General features: G+C 42.7%; 3 protein-coding genes across 3 annotated transcripts in view; all 3 read right to left on the reverse strand.

The window, feature by feature from the left end:
• Positions 1–233: 233 nt before the first annotated feature.
• On the reverse strand, positions 234–5767 carry bxdc2 (brix domain containing 2). The gene is made up of 9 exons (XM_020484776.2): positions 5576–5767; positions 5292–5403; positions 3278–3392; positions 2752–2801; positions 2183–2256; positions 1902–1952; positions 1668–1769; positions 1368–1496; positions 234–1040 (listed from the first exon to the last, which is right to left on the reverse strand). The coding sequence occupies exons 1-9, from the start codon at positions 5717–5719 to the stop codon at positions 798–800; spliced, it is 1020 nt and encodes a 339-aa protein (XP_020340365.1). The 5' UTR covers positions 5720–5767; the 3' UTR covers positions 234–797.
• Positions 5768–6098: 331 nt separating this feature from the next.
• Positions 6099–8477, reverse strand: rad1 (RAD1 homolog (S. pombe)). The gene is made up of 6 exons (XM_020484456.2): positions 8140–8477; positions 7744–7945; positions 7539–7647; positions 7043–7301; positions 6701–6799; positions 6099–6460 (listed from the first exon to the last, which is right to left on the reverse strand). Exons 2-6 carry the CDS (start codon positions 7936–7938, stop codon positions 6283–6285), a joined length of 840 nt encoding a protein of 279 aa, XP_020340045.1. The 5' UTR covers positions 7939–7945; positions 8140–8477; the 3' UTR covers positions 6099–6282.
• A 1494-nt stretch (positions 8478–9971) lies between these two features.
• The window catches only part of sema4d (sema domain, immunoglobulin domain (Ig), transmembrane domain (TM) and short cytoplasmic domain, (semaphorin) 4D), a 91178-nt gene continuing 80945 nt past the window's right edge, over positions 9972–20204 (reverse strand). Inside the window, 7 exon segments of the mRNA XM_031826153.1 lie at positions 9972–11127; positions 12783–12874; positions 13523–13747; positions 15195–15389; positions 19012–19395; positions 19668–19714; positions 19880–20052. Coding sequence (XP_031682013.1) covers positions 11098–11127; positions 12783–12874; positions 13523–13747; positions 15195–15389; positions 19012–19395; positions 19668–19714; positions 19880–20052 — 1146 coding nt within the window. The 3' untranslated portion in view covers positions 9972–11097.

The following is a 20204-nucleotide window of genomic DNA, read 5'->3' on the forward strand; positions in this document are numbered from 1 at the left end:
GACTAGCTTCCTTCTATACCTGTGGACACACTCATTTAGGCTTTGGTGAACGAAAGCGCAGAGGTGGCAACATCTCTGTTAAGTGTTTTTGACATGGATATTATAACTATATTAGATTTGCAATCGATATTGACAAGGCTGGTCAAGTTAATAACGCAGGTATCAAGTCAAAGGAGGTCCAGTCGTCTGTGAATCAAACTGACATCTTCAGGAATGAACAGGAGAAATAAACATTAAAATCGAGACTTTATTTCTTAACTGTAAGAAAAGCTGGACAACAGAAGTTACAAAGTTGCTTTAGTACTTTTTTTGCAGTAGCAAAAAACAAAAAATTCAACACACAAACAACGTATTCTGAAATGGCCCTTCACAGGCTGCAGACTTGATGGTCGACTCAATCCTGGTCAAACAAATGTTCTAATTGGTCTTTTCCCGATTCCTTCTAAAACGCACTGGAGAAGATTCTAGGTCACTCCCTTCAAACTTCTCGTTTTGAGTTTTGAAAATTAAAAGAGACATGGAATTGAGGAAAGACAAATTGACAAAGAACCAATGTAATCACTTTCCAGATGACATCTAGAAGACCCAACAAACCAACCAGTCTCTAGCCTTTCCAGATGACATCTAGAAGACCCAACAAACCAGTCTCTAGCCTTTCCAGATGACATCTAGAAGACCCAACAAACCAACCAGTCTCTAGCCTTTCCAGATGACATCTAGAAGACCCAACAAACCAACCAGTCTCTAGCCTTTCCAGATGACGTCTAGAAGACCCAACAAACCAACCAGTCTCTAGCCTAACGCTTCTGCTTCCTCTGTCGTTTGAAAGCCTTGTGTTTGTTCTTCTTCACTACTTTAGCTGCAGGAGCCTCCAGCTCAATGTGGACTGGCCTCTCCTCAGCCGGCGTGGCAAACACGTCATCTGTCACGTCCCTGGTCACCGCCTCCTTGTTCTCCGTCCTCTTCAGCTTCTGGAGCTCCTTGACCATCTGTTTCTCCTTCAGCCTGGAGGCGGTGGCCATGCGGATCACACGCCGGTGCTAAGGGGAGATAGAGACAACAATGAATTACTCTGGGACAGTGATTAGTTATGGTCTTCCTAGTCTCAATATAAGTGATCAGATGCCCGGTGCTGTGGGGAGGGGAGACAGAACAACAATGAACCAATCTGATCTAGAAAAATGTAACCATAATAATTCAAGACTGCCCCATCACCACACGGTCTAACTAAGTGATCACAGTCACCAGTACTGTTGGGGAGGGGAAACAGCTTTAGTTCATTGTTGCTCTATACCTATTGAAGATAAAGGTTTGATCTACCAGTGATGTAGGGTGCGGAGTCCACTAGGAATCAAATGAAATATTACCGTGTTCGGAGACTCGAAGTGTGGGTTCTCAAAGAGTGTGGGGCCACCAAAGCTCCCCTGGAATATTTTGATGAGGTTCAGGACGAAGCGAGGTCCAATTTCTACCATCGATGCATCTTCCTCAATGATCTGTGGGACACAGAAATAAGTCAAAACACATGTTGCATTAATAATTTTGGCCATTCGAGAACATTACTTCTAAATCAGGGAGTGTTACAACACGCTGTTCGAAATGATCAGAGAATATATTATATTCCACACACTGTATAATGGAAAGGGGAGCCAGTTAGTTCAACTCACCTGATAGTTTCTGAACCATATCCTGTTGTCTGTTATGGTGAACGTGAAGACATGGTCCACAAAGGGTTGGCTCCTGGGGTGGTACTGGGGAGTTGAAAAAGTCTACAAAAGAAACACAAAAACTCACTTCTGAACTGATCACAACGGCACAAGAAAAGCGAAAAAACTAATAAAGGTTCTCGCATTGTAATTTTTGGGACCAAATATTTCTGCTGCAGCAATAAAGAAACTAACCTGGATAAAGAGCTCCTTCAGCAGTGCATAATGAGGCTCCGTGTCAAATTGCTGTTGGGTTGAAAATAAATAGAAACACGAATTCATTAAAACAGTATTCCCGTACATCTTGATGGTGAGGCACATATGAAGTTAGTTTCAAGAGTATTCCGTTACACTATGGGGTGGTGTCCCAGACTCCGATTAGGATATTCTCAATGTATTTAGCATTTTAATCCAGGACTAGGCATAAATCTGTGTCTGGGAATCGTGTTGCCGTTGACCGAAACCGCAATACTCACAGGATCAAACGACAGCAGTGGTCTGGATCCCTTCAGACAGTTCCCTGTCATTTTGAGTTCGGCGAGTGTGTGGACTACAGGAAGATTAAAAGAGTGAAAAATGATGCAGCTGTAGCCCGTGGTCATTATTCTATTTTCATCTGGTCAACTCAGGGATTTCAGTTACTGGCCCAACACCCTGAACCACTAGGCTACCTGCCTCCTCTACACCCTGAACCACTAGGCTACCTGCCTCCTCTACACCCTGAACCACTAGGCTACCTGCCGCTATTTGATACCGACAGCTGTTTCACCATGGTTACTTGATTGAGAAAAAATATATATATTTTATTTTACCTTTATTTAACTAGGCAAGTCAGTTAAGAACAAATTCTTATTTTCAATGACGGCCTCGGAACAGTGGGTTAACTGCCTGTTCAGGCAGAGGCAGAACGACCAATTTGTACCTTGTCAGCTCGGGATTTGAACTTGCAACCTTTCGGTTACTAGTCCAACGCTCTAACCACTAGGCTACCCTGCCGCCCCAAATTCATGTAATTTCACACACAAACTCAGGCAATGACACTCACCATTCTGAACCAAGAACTTCGCAGATGGTCCGTGGGGAACATTTGCAACCCTACACAAAAAGAAAGTGACTGAAATCATAACATTTTCATAGACATGTCAAGTGACAGGAAGCCATGTCAGGGGACAAGAAGCCATGTCAGGGGACAAGAAGCCATGTCAGGGGACAAGAAGCCATGTCAGGGGACAAGAAGCCATGTCAGGGGACAAGAAGCCATGTCAGGGGACAAGAAGCCATGTCAGGGGACAAGAAGCCATGTCAGGGGACAAGAAGCCATGTCAGGGGACAAGAAGCCATGTCAGGGGACAAGAATCCATGTCAGGGGACAAGAAGCCATGTCAGGGGACAAGAAGCCATGTCAGGGGACAAGAAGCCATGTCAAGTGACAAGAAGCCATGTCAAGTGACAAGAAGCCATGTCAAGTGACAGGAAGCCATGTCAGGGGACAGGAAGCCATGTCAGGGGACAGGAATAGAATGCTTGTGTGTGTTTGTCGGAGAGGATTTGATGTGAACTTTGACACTCACCACATATAGAGATCCTGCTTCTTCTTTGCTTCAAAGAATAAGCATTTGTTGCAGTTCTTGATTTCACACACCTCGTTTATGACGAAGAGTTTGTCCTTTCTGTCCATTTTTGTATCTGTAAGAGTAAGGTCAAGTGTCCCGGGTTATACCCAACTACATACAGTGGTCAATATCACTAAATCACGGAAATAAGAAAACACAAACATGTGAAAAGGAACAACCTGAACCAGTATTTGGCAGAGGAGGAGATTAATATATCAAGTATTCTGTAGCCCAGTTAGCTACCATTCATTCCCCATTAAACAGCTCTGCAAGCATCATGACAAAATATGTTCTTTACTCACCAAATACGGAGTTTGGCAGAGCAACTGTCGTCATGCCCCGGTATGCAAATTCCTAAATAGGTCTTAATAATAATAAAAAGTACAAGCAAACCGAAAACATTTATCTGGATAGAATGTAGCGTTTTTGACCAAATCCACTTAGTCGGCACCTCCAATAAAATCACACACACAGGTTGGCTTAGCCTTTGATCATGACTCAGTTCCATTACACACAAGTCATTGAACAAAAGCATCTTCTGTACGGGGGGGGGGGGGGTGGGTTGGTCAAGAGCCCTGACGCTCAGTCTGAACATTAACACACATTACATTAAAACACACCTATATAGGGTTAGTGTTACCACACATCCATATGGCCATGTTACAGAACATGTCTTCGGAAGGGACCACCTGTGTTAATTTAGCGATCTAGTATTTGTGAAATTATTTGTTATTTGAAAGTAAAGGGCTTTGTGTTTCAACAACCGTAGCGCAATTTTGAATCGATTCACATTTAGATGGAGTATTTGGCTGCCAGAGCCAGTCTACCTCTGAAGATATTATATAAAGAAGGTCCTTGGACCATAAGGTGGTATGGTAGGCTCCTTAAGAGTACATCTCAGGCAAAGGTCAGCTGATCCAGCAGTACAGTGTCCCAAATGACCATTGATTTTATCATCTATAACAGTGTATGGACGTCATACCAAACCCATTGTTTCAGACGTACTGCACACAGGGCAATACTATTTCATGTAAGTATATTAAGTAGACAATATAGTCTACGCTTTCAGTGATCTTCCCGAAGAGGTGGTCAAAAACAATGCATTGATTATTTCCAAACAATATACGTTTTCGGATACTTACAAATGTTATATTTCAATATTTTTTGGGAAGTATACTGCACAAAAATATAAACTCTACATGCTAAGTGCTGGTCCCATGTTTGAGCTGAAATGAACGATCCCTGTTGGTCAGCATTTCTCCTTTGCCAAAATAATGAATCCACCTGACAGGTGTGGAATATCAAGGAGCTGATTAAACAGTGTGATCATTACACAGGTGCACCTTGTGCTGGGGACAATAAAAGGCAAATAAAATGTGCAGCTTTGTCACACAATGGCAGATGTCTCAAGTTGAGGGAGTATGGAATTGGTATGCTGACTGCAGGAATGCCCCCCCCCAGAGGTGTTGCCAGATAATTTAATGTTCATTTCTGTACCATAAGCAGCCTCCAATGTTGTTTTAGAGTATGTAATAAAGGCCTTTTGCTGGGGGGGGGGGGGGGGAACTCATTCTGATTGGCTGAGCATGGCTCCCCAGTGTGTGGTTATTGCGCCTAAGTAGATGGGCCTATGCCCTCCCAGGCCCACCAATGGTTCCATCCCTTCCCAGTCACGTGAAATCCATTAAGGCCTAATGAATGTATTTCAATTGACTGATTTCTTATATTAAATGTAACTCAGTAAAAACATTGGAATTGTTGCATTTATATTTTTGTTCAGTATACAGACCATGTGTTACCGGAGTCCATTTTGTTTGTTGCTCAACTCCATATTTGATAAGTAATGAACGTATTTTGACATTATAATGCTTGCGATGTCTAATGGGAAAAATGTATTGTAGCAAACTAGGCTAGAGAAGAGACTCGTGATATCCATCGTCTCCTCTGCCCACATACTGGTACAGGAACAAACCTGCTTTGGTGTGTGGCATCATTGTCCTGAGGTCCTGCATCAAATGTCGTGTTCTGAAGTTGATGCCCCTTGAAGAGAATACAAGAACTCGCTCTTTGTTTCTCCACTTACCCTGGAAATCAAAATCCAATTCATCAACACATTGTTTCATAGATGATCGCTACAATCATGTAACATTAGTCCATGTTGTTATGTCGCTGTTTTTATACAAGACAAATATGTAACGATTAGCTAACTTTCCAAGTCAACGAAGTGGCTAGCAATTTCATGTTTGACACACTTACCATTGACACGGGTGCTGGGACGGTGATTTCTTTGTTCTGCTCCATCTCTGTAGTTTGGGGTTTATTTCCATTTTCTACTAATTTCACTTTCTTTGCTTTTCCACCTGGACCCTTTCCTCCACGTTTTCTCTTGAGCGCCGACATTTTGATTTCTGACACGCAGGCTCAGAACGGTAAGAACAGAGCGAGGGCAACACACGTGAGAGCAGGACAAACATAAAACAGACGCCACCTGGCGCCGCGGAGTTGTATTGCGAGAACAGACAAGATGCTGCTAGTCGAAAGTGGTAGCGCCAGTTTTACATTGGAAGCTAAAGTGGTAGTGTCAGTTTTACATTGGAAGCTGAAGTGGCAGCGGTAGGTTTACAGTGGTAGCACCAGTTTTACATTTATTGTCAATACTAATGTTCAAATATTTATCAAAAGTGAAGGAATATTTTGATTATATAAATATTGTTTCAAGCTGCTTGTAAACTTCCAAACAATGGGAGAGCAGCATTAATTCACAGAAAGCAAACCGAAAAACTATTAGCAATTAATCATTTTAATTTAAAAATGTACCAGAGCCAACACTATTTACAAATAACACAGTCAAAGAATATAATCCAAATAACGGGGCCAAGTGAAAAAAAAGGTACGTTTTGCTTTAGACTAACATCTAAAACATTTGAGCCTCGTATTCTTGTACAACAATATTCCTATTCTCCCTACTCCTCTTCCACTTCCTCATCCGGACAGCAGTAGTATTCAACGAAGCAGATCTGTCCATCATCATTCCTGACCAAGTACTGCAAAGACAGGAACCCTCTGCTGTCTGTCCTCACTGAGACCTTACAGGATAGAGCCAGGGCCTTGGTGGACGGCTTCAGGAGAGACATCTTGTACCTGACAAAAAGCACATGAGCAAAGTGACAATCCAGTTAGCATGTTCTTCAAAACCATAATTATCTCAGTGAAAGCCATACCCTCAAAGAGTGGCCAACCAGCAAAAACATAATTTAGTAAATTAATTCCATGTTCACGTGCACATTTTTGGGATTCTAGGAAATGCAGGAATCTGTAGTGCCACACTTCCCAAATATCCAAATACATGATGATAATACAGTATATAGAAGGTTAATGTACCTGTTAGTCTGAGTCTTTGTGCACTGAAACAGCTCCATCATGTCAGAATCTTTTGGGTAATCATAATGGGCATTCCCAGAATTCCCAAAGGTAGACAACCTAAACAGATAAAGAGAAGAAAGGTTAACAATGGCAAGATTATACTCCTCGACCATCATCCTGTAGCTGCAATGACCTCAGTACAACCAGCGAACTTGTCAAGAGTATCCAGCCTTTTGGTGGAATGGCCAAAAGGTTTTGGACGGACTGCTACAGAGACTACAGTTAAGAGTCCTTAATTCGCTACAATACAATGCCATTTTGAGATTTCCTCATTTAAAAAACACAGTATTAGTATTGCACCTAAAGTATGGCTGACTGGGAGACATGGTGATCTGCAGGACCTCACTGGTCATGTCCAGCTCAGAGAAGGCCTCCTTCAGACTCTCTGACTGCAGGATGACTTTATTAGTCACATTGGTGCTGCAGAACTCAAAGTCTATGGGCTCCTCTGGCTCCTGGGTGTTGATCTTACACACCGTCACCACACCACCCTCCTCTAGGAACAGGGTCAGGGGGTAGCCATATCCGTTGTAGCACATCCGCAAGGCAGTGGCCACTCCTTCAACAAAAAGTAGACACAAGACATGTTAGTTACTCCCAGTAGCTTTAATCATGTTTTTAGGTTCACATTTTAGAATGAAAGGTGTGGCTGTGACTCTCTCCTAGAATAAAAAGCGGATGATTTTATTAAGGTTAAAATAATGGCGTTTTGACCTGCAAAGTCTATATCAGATTGTTTTGTAAATCACCCAGGAGAGATCTGAAAGGATATCAAGATGACAGTCTTCTTCATTACCTGGTACTGTGCTTCCCCCGAAGATGGTGAGACAGTCCAGAAGAACAGTCAGATTGACCTGAAACCCCACTGAGTCCTCTCTGATGGTAAACTCCTGGAAGATCTCAGCCTGGAAAAGAATGACAACATTAACAAGACATGACAACACAGCCCATCTAATGGTTAATGACTCAGAATTAGTGTATGTTGATATTCCTGCACTAACCTGAATGAAGGCATTGGCTTGCAGACATTTAGAGTCCTCCACAGTGACTTTCAACCCGTTTGGTGTGGCATTGAAAATTGCATGATCTTTGAAGGTGATAGCTTTCAAGATGTTGGACAGATTCCGGACATTGTCCAGACTAGCTACAAGGACGTAGTTGTCACCTTCAGTCTGAGACTGAGTAGACAAGGGCATTTTCGATCTGAAATAAACAAAATCAACAACAATCAAAGTATGAAACCAAACTACAGTAGCTAGCTAGATTATTGAGATCAAGAATAGCTAAAGTTAACATAAGCAGTCTAGCTGTCAACCCACTTCAGCCGGCTAACGTTACGATAAATCTGATCTGCCAGCGTTAACTTTATATAACCAGTAACGCTGTGTCACACTCACACAATTGTCACTCGTTTTAGAAGATTAATCTTGATGTATCAAAGTCTGTTGACGTTTTTGAAGAATCGCGCCATCTGAGATTTCTTAACAATACTTTACTTCCGGGTGTTCTTCTTCGGTGGTGCATGCCCTGTCTCAAAGCCAATTGCAATATAATTTAACGATTTCGCCCCCCCTGTTTGGAGGTGTTTAAACAACTTAGTTTTCCAGACAGTACCTTGTCCATTATTGAGGTGTCTACACACAACAAAAAACGACATCGCAGCCAGCCACGACCAGGAGACCCAGCGGGTTTGGCCGGCTGGGATGTCCATGTCCCATCGCGCTCTAGCGACTCCTTGTGGCGGGCAGGGAAGCTGACCTTAGATGGCTAACTACAGCGTTTCCTCTAAAACATTGGTGCGCCTGGCTTCCGGGTTATTATTTTATTTAACCTTTATTTAACTAGGCAAGTCAGTTAAGAACAAATTCTTATTTACGACCTCCTAGCAATGACGGTTAAGCAATCAGTGTGTCAAGCCATGGGACAAGACTTGTTACTACCAATTTAGATACATTAAATTGGCGAGAAAAAGGGGTAAAAAGTACAAAAAGAATGATAATAATACTTTAAAATACTACTTAAGTAGTTTTCTTGGGTATCTATACTTTACTATTGATATTTTTGACAAATTTTACTTTTACTCCACTACAGTCCTAAAGAAAATAATGTACTTTTTACTCCATACATTTTCGATGACACCCAAAATTACTCGTTACATTTCGAAAGTTCAGCAGGCCAGGAAAATTGTCAAATTTACGCACTTTTCAAGAGAGAACATTCCTGGTCATGCCTACTGCCCCTAATCTGACGGACTCACTAAACACAAATGCTTCGTTGGTAAAATATTGTGTAAATGTTGGTGTGCCCCTGGCTACCCGTAATTCAGAAATTAACAAATACAATCGTTCGGTCTGGTTTTCTTAATATAAGGAATGTGAAATTATTTATACTTTTGATACTTAAGTATATTTACAACCAAATACTTTTACTCAAGTAGTATTTTACTGGGTGACTTTCACTTGAGTAGTTTTCTATTAAGGTATCTTTACAGTTGACTCTAGTATGACAATTGGGTACTTTTTTCACCACGGAGTATAATTTTGCATTACACAAAATACGACACTGACATAATCAGAGTAGTTGTAGGGTTGGCTAGATATTCCCGTAATCTGCCACTAGATGGCCAAGTGTTACTGCTGATCGATATTTTGAGTGTAGCAGGTGTTCACGACTAGGGTGAAAGTCCGTTTCTGCTCTGTTGCCAATTCCTAATGACATGACGATACTGAGTTGGCTAGAGAGCAGAAACAGACCTGCAACTGGCTATCAATAATCTCACCTAAAGGGTAGCTAGCCTTCTAATTATTATTACACTAGGTGACTATGCATCTGTTACATTGTCTTTGCCATATCACTGCAGATGCCAGGCTGTAAACCGGAGTGTGGAGACAGACCTCTAACTCAGACAAGTACATGGGGGCCTAGCCTACCAGTAGGTGCTACTTAATAATTCAACCAGAGAATCTGTTCCTGTGGAGTATTGCTGCTTTGATGTCATCATGATAGAAAGTATTTGGATTCGAAATGGATGTCTGAGCGCAGCTGTTGTGAAGTTTCACTGTCACTCTCTCCTTTATAGCCTAAATGTCACAAAGACCTGACACTGATATGAACCACAGACATATCTGAACTGCATTCAAACCACTGAAATATCAAATGTCTGAACTGTTCTTCACTGCCCTCAAATGTGGCCAATGAAGAACACAGTATGATAGACAATAAGGCAACATCAAGTTCCACTGTCAAGTTCCCTTTAATACAATTTTCTTCTCCCACATTGTCATATGATTAACACATGGAATTAAACATTTCAGTGACAAGAGTTTAACTGACCACATAATGACAGAGAATACATGTGTCGGCAAAAATACAGGAATCTGAATCATTAACAGGCTACAACTGCATTTATTCAGCAATCTGAACCTATTGAAAGGCACTATGGAGTGGAGAGTGGAGTTTAGAGGTTACATTTGTGTCTGTACATCTTTGTACTGACACAATTTACTAATCTCTAGTTACTCTGGCAAAACAAAGAGATCAACTCTAATTTTGATTGAGAAATCAATGTGGATATATTCTAGTCTAGACATACCGGTAAAATAATCTAAACAAAACAAACCTTATATTCCCTTACTTTAAAACGTATCTAAAAACAAAACCCATCTCATTCTCATCTGTAACAGCTGCCCACTGTGAAAGACAGATGGACACTGCTACCACAGTAGAGAAAGAAAGTGCGAACTTCAAAGGTAGACTGTCGATCACTGAGGGAAGATCAGACACTGTGGCGATATCAGACACTGTGGCGATATCAGACACTGTGGCGATATCAGACACTGTGGCGATATCAGACACTGTGGCGATATCAGACACTGTGGCGATATCAGACACTGTGGCGATATCAGACACTGTGGCGATATCAGACACTGTGGCGATATCAGACACTGTGGAGATATCAGACACTGTGGAGATATCTGACACTGTGGAGATATCTGACACTACATGCCACCACTCAGTCACAGAGAATCTTCTCCTTTCACTGGGAATGCAGAGTAGACCCTCCCAAGAGCAAAGTCAACTGATCTGCCCAGTCCCCAGTCAGTCAGTAAGGGGGAGACTAAGGCCTATGCTAAAGCCTGTATGAAGGGCCTGTAACATTATAGAATATCTTTGATGCACCACAACAGGTGAACACTGCAGAACCGAAGCCGGAGGTTGAAGCCTTGCGTCAGGCGTCGAACGGCGAGAATAGTACCATGTCTCGTCATGACTTGGCATTTTTGGACCAAGGTCAGGTAGGGTCACCTGGGCTGAAGCCTGTCTTAGGAGCCAATAACAGTGGAGCTCAGGTGACCTCAGAGAGCACCTTGACCCTCACAGCTTTCCTATAGGAGGAGAGATACATACTGTAGAGAATGCAGATCAGTAATACCTTACACATTACCTTCTGCCCCTAGGAAGCTACAAACAGGTAGAGGAATAGGGACACTGTAAAATAAAGTGTTTAAAATGTCATCAATCCCACGTTTAGGTAAGTTATTATGAAAGACAAACAGCACTTCAAAATGTTTTAGACTTAGATGTTACTCCCGGTCAGTAAACCCTAGCCAGGTAGTAATGTAATCATTGTTTTGAACACAACCCTTAGACCAAGGTTCCCCAACTCCTTCTTTGTCTACTGTAGTAGAAGTGTCTACTGTAGTAGAAGTGTCTACTGTAGTAGAAGTGTCTACTGTAGTAGAAGTGTCTACTGTAGTAGAAGTGTTTACTGTAGTAGAAGTGTTTACTGTAGTAGAAGTGTCTACTGTAGTAGAAGTGTTTACTGTAGTAGAAGTGTTTACTGTAGTAGAAATCGTACAACAAAAAAATACCCCCCAAAATACCATCATTTCAAACCTACGATCACATATGAGTGGGAATAACTTGCAACAGATTTCCACAATTAAAATCACTTGGAGCTGGTGCAATCAATTTGCTGGTGTTTGTGATCGTATACAAATTATAGGTTTGAAATGGTATTTTTGGGGTATTTTTTGTAAGATTGTATTTTTTGCAAACAATTCAAAACATACACATACAAACGACATTACACAAACATGAATGATATCACACCTGCCCTGACCCACATGCCGCCCCCCCCCATCCCCAGCGCCCGCAATCGCTCTCCGCCACATGGCCTCAAACTGCCTTCGCCCACGCACTTTCAACATCTAGATGATAAAGCATTTGACCTTGTGCCAACGACAGAGGATTGGTTGATTTCCAGTGAAGTATACACTTTGTGAAGATGATTGACGAGGCATGTGGGTCAGGGGGACATAATGGGAAAGGTATCATCCAACCAGTCGAGTATCTCACTGCACCCTCATGTGCCATGTCTTGAAATATGCATAGCCATTCAGAATAAAAGTACATTTACATTGTAATGATTGTTTTAGACAAATATATCAGTTTGGGCTTCTTGAGATAAATTTTGCAGTCTACAAATGATCTGTAATTATGTTCTGACCCCCTGAACATCCACTCAATAAAACTATTGTCCCGCAGCTGAATCTAGTTGATGATCCTGAGCCCGAGACACGTACAAGGTTGAACCAGGAAACAAACACATTTTTGTGCCGTTTTAAATAGTTAACTATTTTTGAACCGTGTAGAAGTATGGGGCATTCACTTCTTGATTCACTGGAATTCATCACCTCTGCAGTGCTCTAAGATATTAGATAAGGAGAGCACATCAAACCACTCCCCCTCGGCCCTGGCCCTAAACAGACACGCAGAGCAATCAGAATTTTGGTACGCAAAGTGAAAAAGCATGAGTGAGTTCAGGGTGGCTTCTAAATCATGTGCGTTAGGTCATCTTCCATGCACACACTCAGGCAGCGTTATGAAACTTTAATCAAATGTATTTTCAACATTATTGAAAAAGTTACTCAAAGTTACTCATTTTAAAATTGCACTGCAGTTTGACACACACAAAACACACCCCAAACTAAGTTCACTACTTCCCCAGTGATTTGGTGCTTAGTGAATATAAACCTACCCATGCTCTTTTCCACCTCTTTAGCAGTTTGTCGTGTTCTGAAAGGGCACTCCTCCATTGGCTCATATCTCTGGATGGAATACTGTCTTCATCTGTTCATCAGAAACAAAAGTTACTGTATTTGACACTGTTACTGTTTCAGTACGTTTTCTTCCGTTTGGTGCCTAATGAGCATGATGACCCCAGTTCTCTTGATTCAACTGATATTACAGTAGGCAATACTGTGATATCAGTTGAAAACTTACTGTATTTGACCACTGTAATATCAGTTGAATCAAGAGAACTGGGTCATCATGCTCATTAGGCACCAAACGGAAGAAAACGTACTGAAAAAGTTAAATAATTAACACCTGGACTTGCAAACCATTTTCCGTTGTGTGCCCTAATGAACACAACCCTGGTAATGTAGGAGTGTTTGCCTGGGGGCGTATTCATTACGCAGATTCTGTTGCAAAACATTTCTTAAACGGAAGCGCATGGAACGAAAACGGGGGAGGGACCTACCTGAATTTTTCCAATAGAATCTCAATTTTTTTTAGCTAATGATTTCAAAGTTTAGCTAATGATTACACCCCTGTCCTTGTTAATAAGATTTGCGTTGACATTGGTTTTCTAGAACCTACTGCATCATTTGACAAGGACTCATTCATAGGATTCGTTCAACATGCAGGCAGGAGCTTATGGAGAGAGAAGGGAGCAATATAAAAGGTGTAGCTATCCCAGCAATCTCTGATCACTACCTCTACTGAGGATGTTGAGGTCCACTTTAGATGTGTCATTTCCTGCGCTGGACGCAGCGACACATTGGTAGCTGGAGTCCTTGACCAGGGCCCTCTCTCTCACCCAGCTGCTCACCAGCACCTCTCCATGGGGGTCCCCCCGGACCAAGGGGTGGCGGTACTCTGTGATGGGAGTCTCCAGGTGGGCCCCGTTCACCTGCCAGTGAATTTGGAGATCACTGGGACCTGAGGGACATAATGGGACTTCATATGGACTTTGGATGGAGAGCGTCTATTGTGAACATGCTTTTTAGTCGAGGGCTTCATCTCTGTCCAGGAAACAGTCACTGTTTCTCCAGCTAAGCTCCTTAGCCACTTAAGAGCAACACTATAGTACTGACATACTATTCTGATTCACAGTGTTTCAGCCCAAACTGAGAGGAAGCAGATCAATTAAATTCTGCTTTACTGAAGGTTTGATTCCCGTAAACCAGGTGTGTGCTTTGGCACATTAAAATTGCTGTCGAGGAACATCAATTCTAAGCTCTCACACCAAACAAACTCCTTGGTTCGCGATCATAGAAATACCTGACAGATCTGATTCTAACAGATCCTCAGCACAGAAAGGACTTATCATTCTGCACATAATTTTGCACAGTTTTCAGATTCTAATATGGTAGCATATATTAGCATGAACCACTTCATTCTAAATACTGCCTAGGATCAAGTGTGCAGATTTGAGTCCAAATAGATGTGCTCCTGTTGTGCATCAGCATATTTAAAAAACATTAAATCGTGATTGAGGGGAAACTTAATTTGTGGTGAGGTGAATGACTTGTGCAATGTTCTCCGATGGCCTTTTCATTCATTTTCAAAAGATCACATTCAGTCAATTCATTTTTTCAATGTATGCAATTTTAATCTTTCAAAAAAGGTCATAAAGACTAAAACTTTTAATAAATCAGAAGCTCGTCTTCCTACATTTCCTGTCCGTGTGTATAAAAGTAACCTAGTTAGCTTGGTTTGCACATGTTAGGATTATGACAGTTAAACCAGTAGGCTAAACATTCAAAACATTTGAAATCAGGATGTATTAACCCCCCCCCCCCCCCCCCATACGAACAGTAGTCCCAGAATGCCTATGGATATACGAACAGCTTCAAAAAGTATATTCCATATATACACTGTACAGGCACAAGTTCTACTTCTAGATAGTATTGAAACTCAGTAATTGACACAAGAAAAAGTACCAAAAACAGTCTTTTGTTCTTATAAAGACCTCTCTCGCCTCGTTTCAAATTAAATATCTGTCTCAGATTTCCCAATAACACAATATACAAAATGGTGCAAGTTTATATTTAAAAAACAAAATGGAACTAAAACCTTTGAGACAACTTGCTCAATCAAATACATATTTCAGTGAGCTGATCTACTGTACCGTAAACACAAAAACATTAACTTTTCATCCCATTATTGTACCGTCACCTATAACATTTAAAAGGGGTCAGAATAACACATGGCTCAAGGAACACACTTTTTTTGAGGATGTGAACACATCCCAGGTTAGGGTAGAAAGGTAGGTAGGTATGTAGGGGGTTGGTTGATGTGTGTCTGAAGGGAGAAGGCCACATGCAAGGTGTGGAGAGAGAGAGAGAGAGAGAGACACACATAGGTCACAACAGGCACCACTCACCCAAGGCCAGACAGAAGAGCAGGAAGGCCTCCTGAGCCTGAACCCCCCAAGCCTGGTCTTGAAGGGATGGGGGCAGCAGGCACACCCCTAACCCCTCAGAGGAGGTGGAGGAAGGAGGGAGAGAGGGACTACTTCCCGAGGTGGACAGGGATGAGGAAGTGTCAACAGGAGAGAGAGGAGGAACAGCAGAGGCGGCTGTGAGGGAGAGAGGGAGGAGGTGGGGAGAGCCGAAGGAGAGAAAGGAGAGTTCTCTAAGGACAACAGCCAGGCAGTAAGAGAAATGTGTGAAACAGACAGACACAGGAGGGGAGGCTATAGGTCTAACTATTAAAATAGACTTTGTGAACCAATACATCCATAGAAATTAAAAAACAACGTTACTACACTATAATAAAATGAGAACATACAAGTCGGACAGTTATTACTAAATAATCATCTTTAAAAGTGTAAAACTTGAAGCTTCATTCAATAAAAAACCCATCTGATTACTTCCAGTGCCAATGTTCTAAGGACAAAGAAAACAGAAATGCTTTATAATATTTCACCTTTTCATTTTACAAAAGCTTCTAACATTAGAGAAGCTTAATCTGGACTCAAACTGTACATACTGACATGACCAGTGGGGAAAACTAACCAACAGGTTAATATGGAGGAAGCTCATGTCTAGTAACTATGACCCCATAGTTCACGTGTCTTCGTACCATTGGAATTGTGGATTCACAGGAGATGACGAGAGACAGAGTTAGAATAGAGCCGTGTAGCTCTGGAGAGGTCTGTGCTCTTCAGACAGCAGTGGTTTGAGTGTCCAGCATTTCCCGTCGTCGTCATCTAGTGAGTCACGTTCACTCATTTCAGCATTTTGCTTTCTTCTGTCGCCGTATAAAAACAGGATTACCAAAACCACGTCCTCCTTTCATGAAACAGGTGATTACCAAAACCAAGTCCTCCTTTCATAAAAACAGCTGATGATGCCTCATAGGCTTAATCTTTAAAATTGTCCTTGACAAACATGTAAGGAATGAGACTAGATTTAAGTGATAATGCCCTCAAACCGGTGTTCGGAGGATATATTGGCACGGGTGTTGTTAGGCACGAGACGAAGTCGAAAACTGTGCCAATATATCCTCCGAACCCCGGCTTGAGGGCATTATAACTTTTATACAACGGGTTACCAACACATTCAAATAATGATTGACATATTTTAATTAAAAACATTATTTTGATATATTTATTCATACCATTTCATCCTTCCACAAAATATAGTCCCGACACAAATCTATGGTTGCTATCCAATCCGGTTGGTCGTTTGTTCTATTGGTTCGGTTTGCATGTGACGCGACCCAGTCGTTCGTTCTAAATGTTCTATTGGTTCGGTTGCCAGAGACGCGACCCAGTCGTTCGTTCTAAATGTTCTATTGGCTGGCAACGTTTTTATCCTTTGCTAGCTAGCTGGCTGGCTAACTTAGTCACGTCAAAGAGTGCAGCCAGAATAACAACCAAGTAGCTGCATTTGCTTAATCCGTTTTCTAGTGACAATCACTTCAAACTGAAGCTGGAAAGACTGCAAATTAGCTGCACTTCATTTAGTTTTGTTTTCGATTTACATTACTTTGTATACAATCCATAAAAATGACGCTGATTCATGATTTTGACTGGCTGAGAAAAGCTGCCTGCCCGTCTCATCCCGAAACATTCATTACTATGGGACAGCTGAAGATCGAATGTCAATACTGAAACAGTGTTGCAAACGTCAGAGAGAGACAGACTACTGAAAACCAATTGCTAGTCTTAAAGAAATGGTAGATTATGTCGAGATGCTTTTTATAGTGGCTGGGCTGATGAAACAGTGGATTGAACAGAGTAAATAGGCAATTCAACGTTATAGCTTTAGCCAGTGGTAACTTGTGGAATAGACACCGGTTGGAATGCAGTTTTAACCAATCAGCGTCCAGGATTAGACCCACCCATTGTATAAATATCTATAGATCTCATATCAGTCATACCACATCTTTTCCGTCAGTCAGTCACTGGCCACCAGTGGTTGTCTGTTTATCGACAGCTTTTTCTAACCACCACCAGAGAACAAGGGCATAGAGCGAACTAACAAACCGTCCCTGAGAATTTACAGATCGTCCTAGAGGTTCTAGAGGAGATTGTCCTAGAGGAGATCCTAGAGGAGATGGTACTATAGGTTCTAGAGGAAATGGTACTATAGATTCTAGAGGAGATGGTACTATAGATTCTAGAGGAGATGGTACTATAGGTTCTAGAGATCGTCCTAGAGAAGATGGTACTATAGGTTCTAGAGGAGATGGTACTATAGGTTCTAGAGATCGTCCTAGAGAAGATGGTACTATAGGTTCTAGAGGAGATGATACTATAGGTTCTAGAGGAGATCGTCCGAGAGGTTCTAGAGAAGATGGTACTATAGGTTCTAGAGGAGATCGTCCGAGAGGTGCTAGAGAAGATGGTACTATAGGTTCTAGAGAAGATGGTACTATAGGTTCTAGAGGAGATCGTCCGAGAGGTTCTAGAGAAGATGGTACTATAGGTTCTAGAGGAGATTGTACTATAAGTTGAGATGGAAAGCAGCTGACCTACTACGTCAAATAGCCTTATTCACTGAATATTCAGAAAAATACAACAAACAAGTTATGTTTTAACAACCTTAGAAGAAGAAGCTCCCATGTTATGTTTTAACAGCCTTAGAAGAAGAGCTCCCAGAATTGTACAAAAAAATAACTAAAAAAGGCTCCAATTTGGAAAACAAGTTAACTTACCAATTTGGTAAACAATGTTTCCAATTTGGAATAAAAATCAGCGTTTCTTGCTGGAAAAATGCAGAGCGAGATGGTTACAGGTTTGCACAGAGATTAGGCTATGATTTTAATATTTAGTTAGTAGGCCCTACATTTGATTGGTCTTGGGGTAGCCAGAGTGAGTAAGAGAATCTCTGAAGGCAAGCGGGATGTATGACTTGACCTCCTAATAACTGAAGTAATCTGCCTCCGTCTGTCCTTCTGAAAGAGTGGCCACTGAGCTTATGTATAACACACAGGTTTGTATGTATAAGCCCACTATGTGGAGAGAGCCAGCGAGGGAGAAGACCCCTATAAATAACAAGCCTTCATATTTCTTGCACTAGTAAAAAGAGAAGCTGAGATGTGCATCTTTTAGTATGGTGATGCTTCTTGATCTGCGTCTGCATATTCAATAGGCTGAGAGTCACAGTCCACGTCAAAGGGCTTCTCTTTAGAAGGACTGTCTTCTCCCCCGTAGCTGCGAGAGGGGACCTTGCCGTTGCTACACTCTGGCTCGGTCTCATAGCCGGTGTCCCTCAAGGCTCGGAGCTGTACCCCGTTCTGAGTCAGGCGGATCTGATCCTTTACGTCCAGCTTGTCTACTGTGACGGGCTCCATGAGGCCGGCCTCGCAGGCTAAATACTCAGGTTGGGGCTTCTTCTGGCTTCCCAGCAGAGCTGCACGAAGACGAAGACACGGCCCCGGTAGGTACTGCATGTAACAGTTGTAGAACAGGGCAGCCAGGAAGAGGAGGAAGAACAGGAGGAAGAGGAAGAGGAAAGTACTGCTGTTGTCATGTTGGAGGTACTCTGTCGCAGGGTCCCGGGTCTCTGGGAGCGGGAGGGCGCTGGAGCTGGGGGGAAGGAGCTTGTGCTGGATCCTGGCGGTGTTGCTGCTGCTGGGGGGCGTGGTTAGTGATGACGAGGCGCTGTGAGTGGGTGGTGGTGAGGTGAGGGCGGTGTAGCTGGGAGGGGCTGAAGTTAGTGGGAGGGGTCTCACGGTGTTACCGTTATTACCTTCAGTGGCAGCAGTGGACTGGTGGTGGGGGTGAGCGGAGCTGAGGGTGCTGGCGGTCTGAGGGGGGTGGCCTCGTGGTGAAGGCCTCCTGGGGACATCCAGGTCTAGGACATACCCAGCCAGGAGGCGGCTGAAGTTCTTCCCTGCAACAGGGGCCCACTCCAGTGACCAGCACTCGTACAGGCCGTGGTCCTCTGGGGCCACGCTGTAAATGAGCAGACCCGTCTCACCCATCAGGTGGAACTTGGAGGCCTCGGTCATGGTGCTGCTGTTCTGCTTCCAGACCACCACGGCCAGGTTGGACTGAACCAGGCATGGCAGCTCAGCCGAGCTCCCTGGTTTAACTGTCACACGCTGGTAGTTCTCCACGGAGAGCCCTGGCTCTGTGAGGAGAGGAGAGGAGTTTACTCTCTGAAGAGAGGGCTGGTGTTACTAGATCTGTCCTGAACTTCCTTGCTGTTTTTTAATGCTGTGTTTAATGTGAAATCTCTGGTAAGTAAGATGTTTATATAGCAATTAAACTTGAACTAAAGCGATATCAAGACATTCCTAAATGAGTGTATTTGTTTACTTCTAGCACTGCAGCCCGTCTCTCTGCCAATAGCTAGTCAGTATGCAGAGACTTGGGTCACGTTAAAATGCAGAGGTTACAGACCTGAGGGACACTTGTCTGCATCACCGTTAAGGCTCTGGATCAAGTTCCTGAAAAACAAAACAGAACTGACATTAGGTGGACATACATCAGGGTCGACACTTTCAGGCTTGTCGTTGGAGAAACAGGATGGACTGGGTTACACCGAGGCAGGAAAAACACGTAGGTTTTGCATTGTGCTGATAATCCTAATGCCATTATAAAAGGAGTGTTACCGGTGTGTGAGGCCCTGGGTGTGGAAGATGTTGACACAGGTGGAAGAGTCTGGGTCCCAGGCACAGTAAGGGTCCCGGGTCAAGATACAGTCTGAACAGGATGGGTACTTGTCACAGAACGCAGTAGGAGACTGCACCACGCCCGAGTCCGAGCCAGCGTACAGGGACCTCGTCTGTGAACACAGCCACACACAAAGGTCTGTGATGGTAGCTGAATACCATGTAACTGACTTATGGCTGAAAACAGCCATGAAAACAAAATAACTATCAAATAATTTTTTTATTTTTTTTTACCTTTATTTAACCAGGCAAGTCAGTTAAGAAC

Source organism: Oncorhynchus kisutch, linkage group LG6 (genome assembly GCF_002021735.2).
Source record: "Oncorhynchus kisutch isolate 150728-3 linkage group LG6, Okis_V2, whole genome shotgun sequence".
Classification (NCBI taxonomy): domain Eukaryota; kingdom Metazoa; phylum Chordata; class Actinopteri; order Salmoniformes; family Salmonidae; genus Oncorhynchus; species Oncorhynchus kisutch.

What these genes read in the sequence shown, in the direction of transcription:
- rad1 (XM_020484456.2), bottom strand. Translation starts at nt 7,938, where the DNA reads ATGCCCTTGTCTACTCAGTCTCAGACTGAAGGTGACAACTACGTCCTT. An exon ending in CCCAGTCAGCCATACTTTAG is followed by an intron (nt 6,800 to 7,042) that starts GTGCAATACTAA and finishes TTATCTGTTTAG; the next exon opens with GTTGTCTACCTTTGGGAATT. An exon ending in ACAAAGACTCAGACTAACAG is followed by an intron (nt 6,461 to 6,700) that starts GTACATTAACCT and finishes GCTTTTTGTCAG; the next exon opens with GTACAAGATGTCTCTCCTGA.
- bxdc2 (XM_020484776.2), bottom strand. Translation starts at nt 5,719, where the DNA reads ATGTCGGCGCTCAAGAGAAAACGTGGAGGAAAGGGTCCAGGTGGAAAA. An exon ending in AAGCAGGATCTCTATATGTG is followed by an intron (nt 2,802 to 3,277) that starts GTGAGTGTCAAA and finishes CTTTTTGTGTAG; the next exon opens with GGTTGCAAATGTTCCCCACG. An exon ending in ACTTCGAGTCTCCGAACACG is followed by an intron (nt 1,041 to 1,367) that starts GTAATATTTCAT and finishes ATCTCCCCTTAG; the next exon opens with CACCGGCGTGTGATCCGCAT.